Source organism: Pezoporus wallicus, unplaced genomic scaffold (assembly GCF_028554395.1).
Source record: "Pezoporus wallicus isolate ANWC-B61680 ecotype Strahan unplaced genomic scaffold, APGP_CSIRO_Pwel_v1 contig_6732, whole genome shotgun sequence".
Taxonomy (NCBI): domain Eukaryota; kingdom Metazoa; phylum Chordata; class Aves; order Psittaciformes; family Psittacidae; genus Pezoporus; species Pezoporus wallicus.
Window position 1 is genome coordinate 149,049 of NW_026638638.1, and position 21,797 is coordinate 170,845.

The window sequence follows — 21,797 nt, forward strand, 5'->3', positions numbered from 1 at the left end:
TAATTGGCAGGTATTCTGTCATGTTCATGGCAAATGATCAATGACTCTTACTGGAAGAATGTAATAAAGTGAACATTTGAGGAAGCTCAGTTTTAATATCAAAACAAATTTATTATTTAAGCCTTAGATAGTTTTCATCTATTGAATTTTTATTTATTCTAGCAAATTGCCTTTTTTTCCCCCCACTATAAGCCATATATGTGGCCTTTTGTAACTTAGATCTGTTATATCTAATGTTTTTCAGCTGTAACATTAACTGATAGTTACTGGACTGAATGAATATTAATATTTTAATGTTTAAAAATATATTGGAGTTTCAAGTGCTAATGAAATAAATCCTGAAGATAGGCTGAGAAAGTTGGGGCTGTTCAGCCTGGAAAAGAGAAGGCTGCATGGAGATGTCATAGCAGCCTTCCAGTATCTGAAGGGGGCCTATAGGGATGCTAGGGAGGGACTCTTCATTAGGGACTGTAGTGATAGGACAAGGGGTAACAGATTCAAGCTTAAACAGGGGAAGTTTAGATTGGATATAAGGGGGAAATTCTTTCCTGTTAGGGTGGTGAGGCACTGGAATGGGTTGCCCAGGGAAGTTGTGAATGCTCCATCCCTGGCAGTGTTCAAGACCAGGTTGGACGAGGCCTTGGGTAATTGGTTTAGTGTGAGGTGTCCCTGCCCATGGCAGAGGGGTTGGAACTTGATGATCTTAAGGTCCTTTCCAACCCTAACTGTTCTGATTCTATGATTCTATATTCAGTTTTTATTAGGGACATCATTATTTTTGCTTTCAGGGTTGTGTGAAGAAGTGGATTCATGGGTATGGTTCTTTTCTCTCCTCCTTCTCAGTCCCAAAAGAAATAATGTTGGCTCAGCTGAAAACTTTAGTTCTTTTTGAAAATTTTAGAAAATAGATTTGTGACTAATTGTAATCAATGAATCTTGGGAAGAGTCTCGTGTAAAGGTGCCCTCTCTGGCCCTGAATTTATATACTATGGATCGTGTAGTAATCCTATTTGTAAACACTGGACACTTCAATACTGGAAGATCCCATTTCCTGTACTTGAAACTATTTTGGGGACTGCTTTTGCCTTCATACTGTTTTGCAGTTACTAGAATTACTCCTACTTTATCCTGAGCAGACAACATGCAATTTTCTGGAGCTTCTCTGCACTTAGCACTAAAATGGTCATGTTGTTTTATGTAATTCTGTTTAGTTTCTTTTCTGGAATGCCTCCAGTAACTGTTCAGATTAAAAGGTTTGATTTGAATGGTTTGATATGTCTTTGCCTAGAAAATGTGGGTTTTCACTTTAGTTTATTTCGTTATAGAATGCCTAATGCCATCTGTTCGTTTCCAATGGATCCAGACTTGCAGGGTAAGGATTTTAATCATTTTTTCCCAACTTTTCTCAAGAAATATCTGTCTGTTTGAACAGAAACTACTGAACTATAATGAAATCATACAACTTTCAGAATCTCTGTGTTGTATCACATAAATGACAAAATACACAGCTGTGATGTCCCACCTTTATTTCTGGATCTGTCCTGGTACCTTCCTTGCTGTTATTGTATGGGCTCATGGAATGGTCAGGCACTCAGGAGCCATGTTCTCTGACTTACAATGTCTCATAAGGGTTTGTTTCACATATTCTTGAATAGGCATGAAGGGTGGCCATACACTCCCTTCCTGAGTGCAAAATCTTAGCAGACACTTCATCTGCTAGATAACGAGTAATGCAAAATGGAGAACTAGCAGGTAATCAGCTGGAGATGCTGGGAAACAATGTATCGTATGTGTGTAGGAATTCCTTTGCCAGCTTCTCAACAAAGGGCATTTATGACTCTTGAAATTTGTCCTGCTGCAGAATTATTACATGCTTGTTTTCTGTCCAAAGGGGAAGCTTCATCGCTATGAGAAATGAAAGTTTAGTGTCCCTAAATAGCCTCTCATAAAAACAAATCCTAAAATATTTTGTATTTTACTTGGTCTTTTTTTTTTTATTTTCTCTGCCGTTTTACTTGTGTGTTCTCACAAGCTAATTCTGGAACTGCTTGACAGGCACAGAATGCCCTACTTTGGGGCCACATTTTATCTGTAAGGGTGGACTTGAAGTGAGTAGCAGATGGCTACTGAAACAGATTCCCTTCACTTAGTCATCTTGCACATGGAAGGTGTTTGAGTTGGATCATGTGTATGTTTCTAGCATTTGTATTTGAAAATAATCATTTGGAATTTAATCCGTAGCCTACTGAGAACTCTGGGAGTCTTTCTGTTACTTTGAAAAGAGCGTTGGATTCAGGTTACTGAAGAAAGAGAACTGGTGATGCATGGAAGTCACAACCGATTTTTCACATTGTATGACATGCTACACTACATCTCCAAACAATATCACAAAACATAATACGACATGAGCAGGACTAAAAGATGGTATAGCAGGTATTGGCTTATTTCTATATCTTAGGCAGCATCTGGGAAGCAGCAGAGCCCATAATTTGCTGACTATTAACATTAGTCTGGTACATTTGTAGGAAACCATGACACACAGATTGGCTTATTTCCAGACTAAACAGGTCCAGAGTTTCTGAGTTATTTCTACTCAGTTATGCATATTTGTTGTTTATCTTTGACCTTAATCAACTGTGAGTAACTCTTGCTCTCTGAAGTACAGGAAGAAAGAGTCTCTTAGGACAGGAGGATAACTGACAAACCCCTTTCTAGTTTCTAAAGCTTTGTGAACAAAGCTTTTTAAGCCTTCACCTCCCTCCCCCCTTTTTGTGTGTGTCTTGGAGTTCTAGGAATGGGTGTAAAGTATCAGGTATAAGCCGTTTTTAGAAGCCCTTGCTTCCCACTCTGGAAAACATACTTCAGTGATGTGACAGAAATGAGCTGAAATCATAGAAGGCTATGGGATTTAGTCAGGCAGTTTGGGTGAGATTACTAAGCAGAGATGTCAAAAGCCAGTTGTTCTGGTAAATTGTTTTTCTTCTGTGAGAGCCCCAGATGTTAATTTTGACAGAAAATTTGTTTAATGCTGGAAACACAGGCTTTCAAAACAATAATCCTGCTGTGCAAACTGACAAACTGTTCCTTGTACAAGAGCATCTCTGATCAAGAAACAGTGTTGGCTGAAGAAATATAATTTCATTTTGATCTTGGCTTAAAGTATGCACAGTGCATATCCTTTTTTCTGGTCCATGGATAGACTTGATTCACAAAGAAGCAGGTGTGCTCTATAGGTGCACCCAGGCACAGCTACAGGGTGGGCAGAGAAGAGATTCAGAGCAGGCCTGTGGAAAAGGACTTGGGGGTGTTAGTTGATGAGAAACTTAACGTGAGTCGGCTTCAGTGTGTGCTTGCAGCCCAGAAAGCCAACCGTATCCTGGGCTGCATCAAAAGGAGCGTGACCAGCAGGTCGAAGGAGGTGATCCTGCCCCTCTGCTCTCGTGAGATCTCACCTGGAGTATTGTGTGCAGTTCTGGTGTCCTCAACATAAAAAGGACATGGAACTGTTGGAACAAGTCCAGAGGAGGGCCACGAGGATGATCAGGGGACTGGAGCACCTCCCGTATGAAGACAGGCTGAGGAAGTTGGGGCTGCTCAGCCTGGAGAAGAGAAGGCTGCGTGGAGACCTCATAGCAGCCTTCCAGTATCTGAAGGGGGGCTATAGGGATGCTGGGGAGGGACTCTTCATTAGGGACTGTAGTGACAGGACAAGGGGTAACGGGTTCAAACTTAAACAGGGGAAGTTTAGATTGGATATAAGGAAGGAGTTCTTTAGTGTAAGGGTGGTGAGGCACTGGAATGGGTTGCCCAAGGAAGTTGTGAATGCTTCGTCCCTGGAGGTGTTCAAGGCCAGGTTGGACAGAGCCTTGGGTGGCATGGTTTATTGTGAGGTGTCCCTGCCCATGGCAGAGGGGTTGGAACTTGATGATCTTAAGGTCCTTTCCAATCCTAATTATTCTATGATTCTGTGATATGTTAAATACTATTTTTACAACCCATCATGTCACTGGTTATAAGACCACTTTCCCCACAAAGCTATCTCATCAAGTGCATATTTGGTTCTTTTGATTTTTAGTTAAATAATTTGTTGTGTTGTTTTGTTTTTTGACAAACTACCATTGTAACGTGTGTTTTCTTTCACAGAGGCTTTCAATGATGTTCAGAGCTCCATCTACAGAACAGCCCTAAAACTACGCTCGGTACAAAGTCTATGCCAGTGTTAGTAGCTGAAGAGAATCCTGTGCTTTGACAATAAGAATCTGTAACAAAACTTGTACTGCTGTCACCATGAGTTATTACGCTACTTTTCTCTCTCATTTTCCACCTGAGATTCCCAGAATGTATTACAAGCACTTAAGAGCTACATACTACTTCAAATCGATTTTTCCCCCTTTTGAATGTCAGTGGAAATACATTAGTAAAATTCTAAAGGCATGACAAAATCAAATTCTTATTACAATCTGCAACATTGCTATGTAGACATCACTGGCAATTATGAATCGTTATCTGTCTATTCTTATTCTTGTTAAATGTCAAATTCTCATGTGTTTCTTATGAGTCAATTTATTGGAAATGATCATGGATCATCAAAAATGCATTGACATAAATAATTATTAATACTATAAGTATTAATGAGAAAAAATTAAATGTGGTAGAACACAAACCCCACACTCATTCTCCCTGTCACCTAGCTACTGGGTGTAAATTCCAGATTAAGCTAAAATGCATGGAATTCTTGAATTTTCCACCTGAAACTGTCTTTTGCTGAAAATGCACAACACTGTAAGCGATGTCTTCATAGAATCAGAATGGTTTGGGTTGGAAAGGACCTTAAGATCATCTAGTTCCAGCCCCCCCTGCCATGGGCAGGGACACCTCACACTAAATTGTGTCACCTAAGACTCCGTCCAACCTGGCCTTGAGCGCTGCCAGGGATGGAGTATTCACAACTTCCTTGTGCAACGCATTCCAGTGCCTCACCACCTTCACAGTAAAGAACTTCTTCCTTATATCCAATCTAAACTTCCCCTGTTTAAGTTTGAACCCGTTACCCCTTGTCCTATCACTACAGTCCCTAATGAAGGTCCATCTCCAGCATCCTTGTAGGCCCCCTTCAGATACTGGAAGGCTGCTATGAGGTTTCCATGCAGCCTTCTCTTTTCCAGGCTGAGTAGCCCCAACTTTCTCAGTCTGTCTTCATATGAGAGGTGTTTGAGCCCCTTTATTATCCTCATGGTCCTCCTCTGGACTTGTCCCAACAGTTCCATGTCCTTTTTATATTGAGGACACCAGAACTGTACAGGATACTTCAAGTGAGGTCTCACGAGACCAGGGTTGCCCAGAAAAGATGATTAGTCTGTTGTTCTTGGCCATATTTTTGCATTTGGGCATGCCCTTCTATAAATGCATTTAGTCTGATCTCAGCTTGATGTAGTAAATCTGCCTGGTGCCAATTCGCACAGCTTTATATGAGCTCTGTTTCCTACTCCTCCATGTCTCCTGTAAGCACTCCTAGCATCTGTCCCATTTACTCTCCTCCTCCTTGAACACTGGTGACCAGAATTGCACATGGTTTTCCAGACTGAGATTCACCAGTGTTTCACACTGATATTTTCCCATCTGCGTTGGAAAGATCATAGGACATATTCTAGGTTCTCTGCTTCTTCTGGAGTCTACGAAATATCTATCTATATATAGAATTAAAGTTAAGTCTATAATTTGGATGCAGTTAATCATGCTATTATCCTCTATAATTTGGTTGCAGTTAATCATGATATTTTATTCCCTTTATATCTATCCCAAAATCAGATCCAGGGAATTTTATCTCAGCTGTTCTATCTTTGTAGCCTCACAAGTTTTGCTACATCTATAGACAACAGTACCTTTCCTAGATTATTTCTTTCTAAATACTGCATGCTGTTTTAGACTTTATCTAACAGACTTGTCTTAACTAGACACTTCTAATAAAAAAATAGTTGAGCTTCCATTCATGAAAAGGCAGGGATTCTCATTCATTTCTCCCTTAATTTTTCCACAGTGGATTTGATTGATGTTTCTCTGATTCAGCACGCCCTGTCAAGTGAACAGGGCCAGAGGGAAAAGCAGATTTCTCTGAAAGTGCAGCAGATCTCTGGAATGCTGACAGAACTGTTCCAAAGGGCAAGGTTAGAAAAACCAGGCCAGATAGATCTAAGAGGTGCTGATTTCACATTGAGCCTGCTAGCTGCCATGTATGACAGGTGAGAAGCACAGATGTAAATCCATCACAAAGTATTGCTAGGCTAAATCTGTTTCTATCACTCTCATACCATTTTGGTATCAAACTTTTACATTTTGTTGATGTTTTTCTTATATACACAACAGGAGTAGTTCAGCTATAGCAATACAAGGCACAAAGCTTTATCAGAGAAAGTGGTCAAATGTTTCCAAAATTATCTAGAAGCCCAGATTTCTGCCAGTCCATGCTAACGTTTTCTGTAAACAGTTTTACAGGGAGTAGCTCTTCTTTTGGCTGCCAAGATTTTTTCATATAGTCCTGAAAAAGAATGCGTATTTGCCTTTGAATTACAGTACCCGTAGAAAGGTCAAGAATTTGCTAGTTACTTTTCATTATTCATTTTTCTCCAGCTTAAAAAGTTCATCAGCTAATTATGAAACAAAAGTACAATCTCATAACTAAGTTGATCAGCTAACTCCTGTGAAGAGCAAATAGTTTCTGTGAATAATAAGAAAGCAGCTCACAGAGTGTACTTACCTTGTGTATTGTTTGTGATTAATGAATTCATTGACCAAACATGGGTTGGGTTGTGACCCATTTAAAAGACAAAGGCTAAGTTAATTTTGTAATTTATTCACCACAGGTGAAATTTATTCCCTTCTACATCAGAGCAAAGTTTCTTACAGAAAGTGAGATGTGAGAGGTCTGCAGGACTTTTTATTCAATCACTGGTCATTAATATGATCACTACTGCTTATGGTCCTATGTTGTGGGGATTTTTTGTATTTAAAAAATCAATTAAGATTAAGAATAAACGTGTATTATGAAACAAAGCTAGAGACATCAAGAGTATGTTGTAATTTGTGTGCACTGTATGGAAATGATTAAAAGAATCTTCTTAACAGGACTATCTTGGTCTTTTTTCTGGTTTCTTAGGACAGTGTGCAATTTTACTATTGCTGTAATTACTTTAAAATAAATTACAAGTTTCTTCACATGTATGTAGGCTAGAAAAAGTTTATTATAATTTTCTTCTAATCAGGGCATCTCTGTAGAGTGCTGTTGTCCACTGTAAACACTGGAACGTATTTAGTGGCAAGAGCACATAAGGACTTTTCCCCGTTTTTGTGGCGTCTGTCTTAGTAAAATTCCATAAACCATCATGAGGAGTTGTGTTTGTGTACTTTAGTTTTAATCTTGGGCATTTTTTCTATGAAAGTTATGGAAAAACTCAATATATAAATTCAAAATCTATAAGATTTTGACCAGCAATTTCCCATGCAGTCCATAATCTAGGAAGTGTATCGTAGTTTTATGCAGTATGCTCTTGAAAAACACAATTTAGCTAAAGACATTTGAAGACAATTTTCTGTAATGGTATTTTGAAGTGCAATACTGCTTTGCAAAAGTAATATCTTAAATATAGAATTCCAGGATTTCAATTCATGTCTGCTTTGTTTTCACATTAAAAAAAAAAACGTTTTTCTATTAGGTGCCTATGTCGCAAAATTGGGTTCTAAATTAAGCTACATTCTTTGTGGTCAGACACTCAAAACTGAAGTCTTGCTCCTGCATATACCCTTTTGATAAAATTGAGTTGCAGTTAAATTAAAGGGAATCAGCCCAAGACTGGCTCAGTGCTGGGGCTGCCTGATGTTATAATATAAACCCAGGATTATAATCCTGCTTTCTCTTTCATATTTCAGAAGGCTTTCCACAAATGAAGAGCAGATTTTTTTTTTTTAGGGCATGTCTGTAAATGAAATGAAAATGAAATTTTACCTGAAATGTGAGGTCTTTGAAGGAGATGCTTTCTTTTTGTTTTATGATTGCATGGCATCTTGAACAGTTAACTCTAGCTACATTCAGTGACAAAGGGTCCTAGACATAAAATATCACTAAAATGTGACATTAGTTGTGTAGATATAAAAGGAGAGGAGTCTTAAAGTTTTCTTCAACATAGCAATATTTTTTCTTCAGAGGTTTCAGTTTTTACATTCTCAGTGATTGTAGTGTATCTTATTTCATTTTCCTAGATCTGGAACAGGTTATATCAAAGCTAGATCTGCTGCAGCTGCCCTAATTGCCCTTTCAGGAGACACTTTACTGGCTAAATACAGAGGTGGGAAATGTATGATTTTATACACTGCCTGAAATACTGAACATTGACAAAAATCTCCATTGTGATTTTTTTAATTTAAAAGAGAATACTGCTCTGCCATACAAAGAGTAAACTATGTTGACTGCTTAGAGAAAGGCTGATGCAGGAGAATACTTTTTCATCAATATCCTTAGTCATCTTTGCATAAAGATGAATAAAGATCAGAACAAGTCATAGTAAAGTTTAAGATAAGTAGAGCTTAAAAATGAAGGGCAAGTTCTTTTTGCCTAGCAGAAAAAAAACAGAAAGTCCCTAATTTCAAATGTCATTGAATTAGAAAGCAGTTTTATATATTTGATCCAGGAAGCTTCTTAACATTAGACAAAAACGCTTAAAAAGACTGAGTAAAACAGATAAAGGTAGTCCAATGCAATGTGCAGCACAAAGATTTCTGCTTGGATTAAATGCTCAAAATGGAGAGCAAATGGACCACAAGTGGTGTATTGGCCTCATACTCCCTCACTGCATACTGTGTAGTTCCTTCCAAATAACAATTGGAATTAACAATTCACAATTTAAATAGGACCTATCTTGTATAAACAAATTTAAATTTTTTTGTTACAGCCATGAAAATTTTTCCTTCATCCTTACCTGTCTTCAGTGCCAGGAACTGGCATATTATTGTCATAATATCCTTGCTTTCTTTCTCTTTTACCTGCCTGTAGGAAGAAATTATTGTCACTGAACACCTGTTAGATAGACATTAAGGGGAACTTCCTTGAGGGGTTTATTTGGTAGACTGCAGTCATCATGTAGATAGTTTGAGAATGAGTAGCTAGAAGACACTTCAGGCTCTGCCAGGATTTCAGTTTCTTTCCTCTGGTTGTTTTCAGCTTTCTTCCAGTTTTATGCTGTCCCTGAAGGGAAGATGGCCTTGATCACCCGTAGTGCCCTGAGAAACCTACTAACAGACTTAAATCAGGTAATGCTACAGCAGTACTGTTACACAACAGATCTTGAAGGAGTATCCTAATCTAAGAGAAAAAATACATGGTTTTATATCCAGTTACATTACCAGATTAAAGTCAGTGAGGCTCTGTGCAGACATAAGGAGCTACCATGAGAAGTAGATAAAAGAAGCAAATTCTACAGCTTTTCTCAGCCAGTGTCACCAATTGCATCAGTGCCTCTGTGCATTCATTTTCTCTGGAGCTTACATGTCCTGGGAACAGCTGCATACAGCTGTTCCTAAAGTGACTTCAAACTTCGGATGTTTGAACTCACCAGAATAGCTTGCAGTTGCAGAAAAATGCCTTAGCATACATGTATTTCCAGCTGAACTGGTGCTGAAAATGGGATCTGAAAATGACCTCTGTGGTTAAAACCCAGTGTCCTTCAGTATTCTAGTATAGCAACATAACATGTTGATCCATTTCAGTAAGTGAGCTGGAAGCAAATCATTCTGACACATACTTAACTATGAAATTGCATGCTGATGGTATGAATATGAACAGGATTTTTTCAGAACAGTGTGTAAAATGGCATTTCTATAGATACTTCACCATCTGTGTGCTGTCACCATCTCAGCAGAGCATGATGGGAACATCTGCTTTTTATTGAGGTGTTTTTGAGCCTTTCTTCTTGATGCAGATACCAGCCATTGTGGGAGAAGGCTGCACTTTGTCTTGTGTGGAAATTGCAACTCGCAGCTGTTTCCATGGGGTGAGTGAAATTATGATGTCCTGTGAAATGATTGTCAATGTTGCTGGTTGATTAAAATTGTAAGCATATCACCATATAACATACACCAGTATCAACTTCTAAGGGGCAGGACTGATTGTCAGTCTGACAGTATAGGAGGATTTATAGCTATAGAAAAGGTCCTCAGAAAGACTACTGAAGACTTGCATTTATTGCAAGCCTTTTGGAGCCCAGTAACATTTTACATGAAAATCTATGCTAGCAGAGTCCAATATTGGCTTTTATTAAGAATTATAGACGAGAAACCGCTTCTTTTGATGTAAACAGCTGAACTTGAGACATGTATTTTTTCCAGGTTCTGAATTCAGCAATTGTTGAAGAAAAATTCTTGTCTTGGCTAAGATCGGAGCCTGCTGTTCTCCTGTGGCTCCCTACGTGTTACAGATTATCAGCCACAGCAATGGTTTCGCACCAAGCCAGATGTAAAGTCTGCAAAATTTTCCCCATTACAGGCCTCAGGTGTGTGAGTAATCACTGTTTGCATACCTTACAGGCTCTAACTGCTGTATTAAGCAAAAATCTTTGGACATAATCTAATTTAACAAGTAAGATAGGAAAAGAAAGAACCATCACAGCCTAGTGCTCAAGCCTGCATCCTGCTTCTCTTTAGCTCACTAGCAGACATGATCATGGAGATTTACTGAAAGTAAACTGGTAGTTCAGCGGTAAAGCAAATTAAACCTGTGTATCTCATTTCTTAGTTCTTTATCCCATAATCAGGTGTATCAGCTGGCTAGTTAAGTTATCCATCTTAGCATCTTACTGATCTAAGTAATGGTACAAAATGGACTAATGGTATAAAAAGAACACTATCCATTACATACTGACCAGAATGTTCAGAAAATCATTTTACTGTTCCTCTCTTCTCACTAATAGCAAGCCTGCAGGTTTAGTTTTTTTGCCTTTTGGGTTTTTTTTTCAAAGTTGCATATCCTATGTCAATAATGTAATGATATTACAGTTCCATGAGAGCAGCAAATAGAGGTAAGTTGAGGGCTCAGAAACATATGAAAATACAACTGCATTCTCAGGAACTGTGCTCGAAAAACTGTTTCTTCCTTGAACTGAATTATATAAATAATACCAATATCATTAGTGGGTTCTGGAGAAGAACAGAGCAAAATAACTCTTGAATTCAGAGAATGCCGAAGCAAGTTGTTCTAACAAAGATGCTTCTCTGCATTTCTTAACCCAGGGATCTGCATTTCCAGTAATCAAGCTCACTTACACCAAATTATTACTTGTGGGGAAGTAACTTAATCCTTCTGTTTTCCCTTACAGGTATCGCTGTCTGAAGTGCCTCAATTTTGACCTTTGCCAAGTCTGCTTTTTCACTGGACGTCTCAGCAAACCACATAAGAGTTCACATCCTGTTATGGAACACTGTGTGCAGGTGGAGTCCCATTGTACTGATTCATTTCCCTATTCAGGTTTTTCATGTAGGCAAGTAGGCAGTAGACTCTTGAAGTACGTTGATTATGAAATTCTGTGTGTATTACCCATAATGGGCATGATATATTAGGGAGTCAGGAAAAGGAAAAAAAGGAACTTCTAACGTTAGATGGAGTGTTTAGTTAGAATAGAGCCATGAAATGCCATAGTGCAAGTCCTCTTCCTAAGGAGTTTTATGGCAAGTCTGCTATTCGCAGATTATCCTTAAACCTGAGGAAAGGGCACTCAGTGTGCCTCAGTGATTCTTCTTCTCAATCCCCATGTGGACTCATTCAGAAATTGATTAATCTTAAAGTTGTACAAAATCCTGCATGAAATGTCTTTTTTTTCAGACCTTTTTCACTTTATTGCAAGCTATTTGGACTCATTTGTCTCTGTCAGGGATACAGCTCAAAGAGGCGGCATGGGCCCAGCTAAGTTCACATCACATATTTGGGCTCTGTTACAGGGGCAACTTATACTGTCGTCACACTGGTGGCAAAGTTCAACACTGTGAATTTGTGTTTGGAAGATGAGGTTTGTTTCAAAATGAAATCCTTCCCTCTCCTATACTGTCTAACGTTGAGCTTTCCCATATTATTGCTGCAATATTGCAACTGGATTAGTGAACTTAGATTTCCAGAAGCCTTTTAGAAGCCTTACTCTAATATTAACCATGTAAATATTTTTTTTTTTCAAAAATCTACACCAAAATTAAAAAGATAAGCTACTCACTCACTATGACAGATAACATTTTTATCTTCTTTGTGTGGGACATAGAAGAATCAGTGATAAACCACTTTTCCCAAACCTTCCACTCTTAGCTGATGCTGTCCTTGGCTGCGTAAGTTACCAGGGAGTGGGCTACTGTGGGGATTTGAAATACCAGCATCGTTTTCCCTTTCCATGCTGACACCTTGTGGTAATGCTATTACCATGTTGAGAAATTTCTAGGAGACATGCTGTTTGCTCTCTTTGTGTTTCCCTGTTCAGTCTGTCAGGGCTCAACCCACGTTCTGCAGCAGTCACTTCCTGGGACAGAATTGGTTTGTGTCCTCCTATAATACAGCTGCTGAGCTTAGTTGTTGTACCTGAGCCTGACACTGCTGTGACAAATGGAAGTGTGGGTTTTACTATACTGTATGAGAGCAGGACGTGAGGCACAGAAGGCTGTACATATTAACACTTCATACAAGTATAAAAGTACTTCTGCCCATTGATCAAGAGGGAACTTTGATACTAGTCAGGCAGAATTACTGTTGTGACTATGAGCTTAATCACTGTAGCTACCAGAATACTGGATTAGGCATTTCCAGGCTGCCTCATTTTGGCCCAGGCAGAGTGTTTTGCTTACTTAACAGAACTGGAGGCATTTTTGCCTGTGGTCCTGCATTATCATCCACCTCAGCTCCCCTTCCAGGTCTCAGGCAGTAGCCATGAGCCTCTTCAATTGTTGAAGAGGTGGACCTTTGCTTTCTTATGCCTCGTCTTTGCCTTGGACTGTGTCTACTTCTGGGCAGTGCCTGTTTGAAAATTCACTTGCTTCTTTATTATCCCTCATTCCAATAGATGTCAGCAAAGGCGAATGCAAAGCACTTTCTCCGCACCATCAGAAATAACCTGATTCTAGATTGCCGCAGGAGAAAGGAGTCTCAGAGAAGGAGGGCTCTGGAGGCAGTGGAGGAGACGTACTTCCATACCCACAAAAAGACTTTGTGAGTTTCTGTTTCCAATGAGGTTATGATCTCCGAATAGTATGCCAGGCTGTGGACATTGCTTGATGATGTCCTTCCAGTAAGTGATTTTGTTATGCAGACACCATATCATGATTTTTCCATTAAAAAGGGAGAGCATAAATGGGAAGCTGCTGCACATTGTTCTGTAGCTTAACCATGATAACCATGTTGACAGCGTAATGACCAGTTGCCTTATAAAAGATAACATGCTTGTGTCTTACTTCCCTCATTCCTTAATGTCCTCTCTCTCTCCATGCCATTTTTTATGCTCAGTCTAGTGTCAACCGTTGCAAATGTTTAGTACTGATTTTAAGCAGCTCCTCTGTGACAAACTCATTGGAAATTAATTGTGAATGCTTTCCACATGAGACCCACAGTGAGTTCACTGACAGTCATTCTACCCAAGTCCCACTGAGTTGCAAATCCCACAAAAAAATTTTGGGATCGCTCAAAATAGTGAGTAGCCGATATCACTATTCCAATTCTTTCAGATCGGTTCTATCTGCTTTTAGTCAACATTTAAATTAATTACTGTATTTCCATTGGTCACAGTGGTTAATAGTGAGCATTGGAGGTCATGTTGTGACTTTCCCCTGCAGTTTTTCCTTCGTTGCTCTGAGGTTTTTGTTGATATTTAGGTGTAGAAACTGAAGGGAGTGATAATATGAGGTAATCACTACGAACATACAAAGGATGAGATTCCTTCCCAGTTGTGTAAAGACCCAGCAACTCTCTTGCATCTAGCATGTGTTCTCCAAATCAGGCTTCAGTGAGACTGAAATAGAGAAAAAATGATCACTCCTCTCTGAAATAATTAATTTAATTCTTGTGTGAAGCAGGAGAAAAATCTGTTTATAAAATGTGATTATGCTACACTGCTTAGGTAAGTACGTTGCTATTAGACACCAATTTTTTATATACAGTAAAGACTAATGGATGATAGTTACAGTGATGCTTATGGAGAAAATTATTTCAGTATTTGTTTTTTAGACTGTGGTAAAATGCAAAACATTTTTCACTCCTAACATTTCCTAACTAGTGACAAAAAATATTTCTTCATTTTGAAAGTCATTTAATCCTTCTGGGAACAATCAAGATTTCTCTGTAATACTGTGGGGGGTTGCTTGCCTAATGCTTTGGTAGCAATGACAGAAAGAAGAATTTGTTTGGGGAAGCTGTTACAGGTGTTAGTGGGGCTGATAGGTATCTGGACTTTTCCTAGCACAGGCCTGACCAGCAGGGTATCTGGTCCTTTGCTATCTTTTTGTAGTTGAATTTCCGAACATATTTAGATCTCTGCTAAAGGAACCAAAAAAGACAAGCAGCAAACTGCTGATATTAACTGGGTGGAAATAAGAACCTGCTGCTGAGATTCTGTTGAAAGGGTGAAATTTGTTTTCATTCTTTCAGCTAAAATATGCCATCAGACAGCTAAACTGTACTTTGTGCTTATTCAGTGGCCCAGCTGTCTATTTACAGTGCATTAGTTTTATTTTGATCTTTCTAGGTACCAAAACCATATAATGCTTGATCCTTTCTCTACTCTTTATTTCTTTGTTGGTATACAGTCCCCTGGAAGAACTCGGTGCTTCACCACTACCTGGCCCTGAAAACCTGTCTTTCCTAGTGGACAGACCTGTCCTAGAGTCAGCAAAGTTCATATCTGAAAACAGAACTGTAGTGCAGAAGAGTGAAAATAACATCAAGACACCAGAGCGAGGCAAGACAGAAATTCAGGTGAAAAAACCATGAACCTGAAATAGTGCTAAAGCTGTGAAGAAGACCTACCAAGGAAACTATCTATTTGCCTTCTAATTACCAGTGAAAAAGAAACGTGATGGGCAGCTTCAACCTTCTGTTAATTGTTCATTTACAGAAAAAATGTGGTCTGAAAACTTAGTGAAGCTTCAATTTGATACCTTCCCCAGATTAGTGACTAACTGTTTGACTTCAGTGACCTTGAGAAGTATTTTTAAGAATATTTGCTCTGTTAGTTTTTACTTTTTCCCAAGTGGTCTTAGTTAAAGACAACATTAAAGACAAGCTAAGACTGAGGCCTCTCTCTATTCTGACAGAAAAAAATGCCATCCCGTCTTCAAACTGCAGGCAAATGTCAAGGAAGGACACCTTAATTCTTATTAGACTCAGGCCATTTTTGTCACCATGGCAATAGCCAGAGGACAGAATGGGCCCTTCTTCAAGATAAACCCAGAGTAGTGTTCACTCCAACTAAAATAACTCATGCATAAAAGCTCTCCATTAATCCATTTCCAGGTTCCCTGCATAGAAAGAATGCTAGAGGAGAGGGTAGGACGATGTAGGTAAAAATAAGTGCAGAGCAGTGTTTTGTTTCTATATTTATATGAGAGGTTAGTAGCTCTGCATGTACTCAGAACATAGGGAACACTGGGTTGTGTTCAAACCATTTTGTGTTATCCACTCGTCTTGTCCTTCCCAGAAACCAGGGGTGCAGTAGCTGAGAACTAGCATGTGCATGTCAGGTCATTCAGGCTACCACTCCTGTCATGCATTTTGGAAGACCTCTCTTTTAGGACTCTGCTGCCCAGCTTGAGCTATAGTGGCAGCCAGCTCATATCTGCAGGAGAAGCAGTAGGCAGACACTACTTAAGCATACAATTTTGATGGCTGGCATTTGTTGGTTTAGAAGACATTAAGATGGGACTTGCATCCCTGCATTGGGATTCTGTCACATGCGTTGCTCTCTTGCTCATTTTCTCTCAGGGTTGAGAATTCTTTTAGAGCAGTTTTATACTGATTTCCAACATCTTGTAGTGCAGATTATTTCAATGCCGCTTAAAGAGATGCAGAACATAAGTCAAATTATAGGTTTTAATAGAATCCAAAAGCTTGGAGGTGCTGGGGCCCCAGCTCTTAGCCTTAAAATTTCCTAGCAGCCTTGATTCCAGCCCAGTTTATACCATGCCTCTAAAGCAGCTTACCTCTAATGCAGTGTTTGTCTCTCAGACTTCTGGGCTACTGTCTCCTGCATGGTCCAAAGACTTCTATTTCCATTCAAAGACCAGGAGCTTCTCTCTTCTACATCCAGTCCCTCCCTCCATCTCCTTGTCCCAGAGCAGTTGTGGGACTTCACAGAGTCATAGCATCACAGAATCACAGAATGGTTTGGGTTGGAAATGACCTTAAAGATCATCTCATTCCTGCCATGGGCAGGGACACTTCCCACTACACCAGGTTGCTCAAAGCCCCATCCAACCTGGCCTTGAACGCTGCCAGTGATGGGGCAGCCAAAACTACTGCTCAGCTGATTCAAGTGTTTCACTACTCAAATCAGAATATTCCATTTAGCAGAAATTCCAGGGAATGAGGATTTTGTTTTAACGTAAAAAAAAGCAAGTTCTCATACACTTAGAATTCATCACAGGACAATAAATTTGCTTTATAGAGTAAATTTTGCAATCAGTTCTAATAGCCATTAGAAATTCTTTAGTGCATCAGATGACTGCAATCAGTTAGTAGTTAGCTAAAAAATCTGCTAATATATCTGCAAGACACACCAAATTCCAAATTTGCCATGCCCTCTTGTAGCAAAATTTGCATAGAAAATGAAATGTTATTGCTGGTAAAGTTATGAACAGATACTTTTCTTTACAGGCAATAGCCTCTTCTGAAGCAGATGTGTTAAAAATGCATGAATCCATTAGAAATATTCGTAATGAGAGCAGGTAGGTAAATGCAGTGGTATGATGACTGAATCTACTCTATTTCCTACAGTATGTTCAGTTCCCTCTGTTCCTGTTTTGTTTCATTCTCATGAGTCAATGTACAATTATTGCTCCAAATTCACACAAGGGCACCCCAAGACTAGGTCAAAAACAATTGTATTTTCATTGTAAGTCTGTGTCTTTACACCACTCTATTCTCACATGAGAAGAGAAAGAGATATGACAAAGATCTTCAGCTTTCATTTAGATTAGCACTAGTTGAGAGGATATCTGGGAAGCCGGCTCCTGATACACTGCATCACCCTCTGACCCAGAGCTTATCATATAACTGGGTGAATGAATCACATTACTCATGGAAAGCTCTTTGTTCTTTTTTCTGAACTAACTTCCAGCATTTATGCGCCTGTTCACAGAACTGGGCTCTGAGTTAGTTGAAGGTAGTCACCATATTACAGTAAAGACCCTTTAAATGCTGTTCTGAGGGACCACTGTAATACTAATTTTAATTTTAAAAGGCTTGGCTTGCATAATTCCAGTGAAATTGATGTGGCTTTTGCCTGTGGCCAGCACATACCCAAAAGGAAGTGAATTAGATGAACTTCTGGATGTAACTAAGTAAATGAGATAACTTTTTCAGCTGTGTGTTGTGAAGTAGTTGGTTTAGTACTACAGTGTCAACAAGCTTTTCTGTCAGTCTCCACCTTAGCCGTGGGGAAAACAAAACTGTATTTCAACCCCAACTTCTTAGAGAAATCCTAACTCTAGAGCAGAGATTTGTGTGGTATTTTTGTCAGACTGTGCTCCAAGTAGGTAGTTTCTAGTGGCGTGTGTGGGAGGGTGGCACTTCTCACTGCAAACATCAAAGGATCTTTTCAAGGACAAGTGGCCTATGCAGGAACTATTCATATCATCAAACAAGCTACACAGAAGGAACTCAGGCAAAGGGACAGAAGCTGCTTTTACTCCTTTGCTGCCCAGGTGGAAATGATGGGAATCTTCCAGGCTGGGGAGTTGCCATAAGTGGTTTGCTTTTAGACAGAGGGACTGCTGTAATGTCTCTCCTGTTGCAACCACCTTTATGGGAAAAGTAAAACCCCAAGATGCAAGGCCCAGTCCTGGCTATAGTTCCACTCAGTTCGCACCTTTCCTCATCTAAAACACTCCTGTTGTTGCTAATTCCATGGCTACAGCCCAATTCCTGTAATGCTGGCCTCTAACCCCAAGGCTGACAAAATTTCCTGAACTGACAAATAGGAGAAAGCTTGTGCTACAGTGTTTGCTCTTTTCCATGACTGCATATGTTTGTGTGTGTGATCTAGAAAAATTCCCACCTCCTATGTCCCTTGGCAGGTACATGAAGAAGCAGTTCAACAAGTGGAAGGGCAAAATGCAATTTCTTCACAACTGTCAGGAAGAAAAAAGCTGCAAAATAGAGGCAAAGCTCCAAAGCCTGAGAGCAAGCCATGAAAACCTACAAATGAAGTTGCAGCAAATGAAGCAAGAAGTAAAGGTATAGTGATAAATAGAGCAAAAATATTCATAGCTATGGGCAATTACTGGACACTAACTACTCCTTCTGCTACAGACCAGAAGTCTTGATACTATTTTGTGCACCTTCCACTTGTCTGCTTAAGATCTTGCCTTCAGAGGAAGCAATTAAGATCTTTGAAGCAGGGATTTACTTGTCATTTTGTATATATTTTGCATCAAGCGCAGATACCAATGTCTGGGATATTTAGATACTATGGCAGTTAAAATAATGAGAGGATATTCCAATATAGTAAGAAGATGAGGGAGAAAATGGTTTCCAAAAGAAATGTTAGATACTCCATTGCAGTCTTTTCTTTAGAGAAGAGTTCTGTGTTGGCGCTGAATAAATAAAATACTTTTTACTCAAACAGAAAATATTTTATTTCCTTTAAATTGTATTGACTCTTATTTATTTAAGATCTCTTTCAGGTTCTAAAAAGATCCTTATTTCACAGGGAATGCATACATGTTTGCCGCCTGCAGCATGTTTGTAGCAATTTCTTCAATGCTCCTTTTCATGTGTTTGTCAAGGTTGGCCAAATACACAGAAAAGCCAGACACATTTGCACTGTACATTTGGCCAGCTTTATAGCACTTGCACATGGAGTCCAGTATGACCTGGCATGTCATACTGTTCATGTGCATGCTGTGACACTGACCTGTCCACAGCTTGCAGGACTGGCTCCACGCATGCAGTTAAATGTTCAGTACATGCACAGTCATCTCAGTGACCCCAGTTACACCAGACTCGGTGTTCATGCAGTGGATAGTATTTGCCATCATAGTTCTGTCTAGAAAATTCAAGTACAATGGTGGCACTGACAACCAACCTAGTTTTGGAATTCTGAATGTTAACAGGTGTGAGGTGTTCGATATGTGTTAAATATACCCATATATTTTTCACTTAGTGCAATTCTTCTGTAACAATTTTCCTGCAATTTTACTCTCGAAATGTTATTATTCTCACTTTTCAATGGCATTAAAGCATATAATGTCTTCAGATTGAAATTGTGGAAAAAATGGCCACATAGATTTGTCCAAACAAATTTTGTTTTATTTTATTGCAGGATAATATTTTATTCATGAAAAGAATTGATTTAGTTCACCAGACCCGAAATTATTTTCTTACCTATTTTAGTACTGTCAGCAAATGAAAATATCAATGATTTTCACAATGTAGGTTCTGTGTATGTTGTAGACAATGTTCCAGTCATCAGAGCATCCTTTTGTACAGTGTCAATATATGATGCCAAGAAGTCCTCACATCCTGCTGGAAAGGACACTGCAGGCTGGATTGAATCCTGCCCAAATAAGACCTAATTCCAGAACATGTTCAGACTGGAAATCTCCGAATTTCTCCAACTCCACAAATAGAATGCAGCTTTTACAGACACCTGAAGTTCCCACTGCAGTGGACTTAATCTCAGAAGACCCACTGGAGTCAGCATCCCTGAAGAGCAACAGACCTCGGGATAAAAAAGCAAAAGAGAATCAAACACATATGCCTGAATTGACAGAAAACTCCCACAGGGACATCATGAGGAATACAGTTCTTACTCCCATTGCAGTGAAGATACCACTTGATGAGAAAGAAGCCAGTGAGGAAGTGGAACTGCAGCAGCTAGTGATGAAACTAAAGGATGCAGTGTCTCTCCAATCCCAAGCAGGTATAAGCTCTCCCAGGTATCTTGACACCGTCTTCACACCTTCATCCACTTTATAATGTAGTTCATAATCATTTAACCCTCAGAGGAGACCCAGATTCTTGCCTTTGCCATTGTAGAAATATGCCAGCTGTATAGCGTAAGGTAGAACATATTCCTGTAAGGTGAAATATAGCTCCTTATGTTGGACTAATTTGAAACAGGATGAGTCAAAGTGCATGAGAGGAAATCAGTCTTGGCAGTCAGTTAAGGAGCAAACTTATAGTTGAGGGCACTGGAGGTCTTCTCTGTTTCCCCTTCTGACACTGTAACTATGAATCTAGTCTCTGGCAGACTTCCAGCAGTACAAAATCCCTTTGTAGGATCAGTGGTCTTGCTTAGAGCTTTGTTCAATGGTCAAGATGTCTCACTTTTGATAATGAGGACGTAAAAAAAAGAATGATGGCAAAAACTGCTGTTTCTAAAAAATTGGAAATTTACAGTTTTTAGGGCTCTGACAGCACCTAAATGGTCTGAAAGTCTTAAAATCTGTTCTACTTTTCAGCTCAACAGTCTGCTTTGCAGCAGGAATTCTTCTCTACAGCTGAACATGTTAGCAGATCCTTTTCTGACCTCATCAACCAAGTGATTTCACCAGCTTGTAAATGATGGAAGCTACCACTTGCCCTTACAGCTCCACTGAACTATTGAAGGTAATTGATGTCATATCAGACTTTTAAAAGTGTCTCAGATGTTTTGCTGTAATAACCCAACATAACAGACTTCTGCATTTACTGACTTCACCAGGGACCATAAATAGTGTTAAGAGAACGACATTCTTAACACTATTGGTGGCTTCTGTTGGTGGCTTCCAGCTCCTGTGCAGTAGGTGTTAGCCCAGCTGATAAAAATCAGCATGTCTTCATTAATGTTACACAGGCTTTAACGACTGTCCTGCCCTGTCTTCTCTTCTTAGTGCCGTATAATCCATAATGGCTTGTCTTTCAGGAACATTTTTTTTTAATATATATGAGTTCTGTTAACTGGTTTCAGTGGTGTATTTGCTATCACATCATTGTTTCTTAGATTAAAGGAAGAAATGAGTTCTTAATTGTCAGACTTCCCAATATTTGGTATTTATATAATCATATTTTTCCAAACTACTGAATTAAATGAAAATATGCTTTGAACACTTAAAGTAATTTAATTGGTTTAGAAGAGCCTTTCCATTCCTGATTAACTTACATATCTGGGACAACATTGGAATAGAATGCTTAATTTCCCACACAGATTTTCCTGGTCTTGTATTTTTCAGAATTAATTATAATCACCAAGATAAAGGGACAGACTGACTCATTAAAATGGCTAGAAATCTTGTTTCCTGTTGGTAGCACCTCAGCCACCTTCTTGAAAGGCCTTATACTGTGGTAGTGATAGCAATAAACATTCCTGGTTATTTCTGCTAGTTTTGGTCACAGGAGGCCTTAATTACATGTACTGCAAACATCCAAGAATTACAGCAACAAATAATGGTATGCAACTGGAAGCTGACAAGTAGCTTGTCTCTAGCAAAGGAAGTGTGATGCAGCTCAAAAGTAGAGAAACTAACTGAGGGTGAGGACCCCACAAAACACATAGGGATGGGGTCCCTAGAAAGTGGATACTTGTATTATC

General features: G+C 39.2%; 1 protein-coding gene across 3 annotated transcripts in view; it reads left to right on the forward strand.

Moving 5' to 3' along the window:
• The window catches only part of DYTN (dystrotelin), a 62,963-nt gene that overhangs the window by 1,495 nt on the left and 39,671 nt on the right, over nt 1-21,797 (forward strand). The window contains exons 2-15 of one of the 3 annotated variants that reach the window (XM_057411750.1): nt 1,326-1,372; nt 4,144-4,218; nt 6,038-6,239; nt 8,254-8,339; nt 9,212-9,300; nt 9,969-10,040; nt 10,375-10,538; nt 11,361-11,472; nt 13,080-13,225; nt 14,815-14,983; nt 16,880-16,950; nt 18,301-18,460; nt 19,679-20,147; nt 20,689-21,127. In XM_057411750.1, coding sequence (XP_057267733.1) covers nt 1,326-1,372; nt 4,144-4,218; nt 6,038-6,239; nt 8,254-8,339; nt 9,212-9,300; nt 9,969-10,040; nt 10,375-10,538; nt 11,361-11,472; nt 13,080-13,225; nt 14,815-14,983; nt 16,880-16,950; nt 18,301-18,460; nt 19,679-20,147; nt 20,689-20,792 — 1,966 coding nt within the window. In that variant the 3' untranslated portion in view covers nt 20,793-21,127. Of the gene's footprint in view, nt 1-781; nt 1,373-4,143; nt 4,219-6,037; nt 6,240-8,253; nt 8,340-9,211; nt 9,301-9,968; nt 10,041-10,374; nt 10,539-11,360; nt 11,473-13,079; nt 13,226-14,814; nt 14,984-16,879; nt 16,951-18,300; nt 18,461-19,678; nt 20,148-20,688; nt 21,128-21,797 lie in introns of those variants that run through there. The other 2 variants (XM_057411749.1, XM_057411748.1) reach the window with 2 other exon arrangements.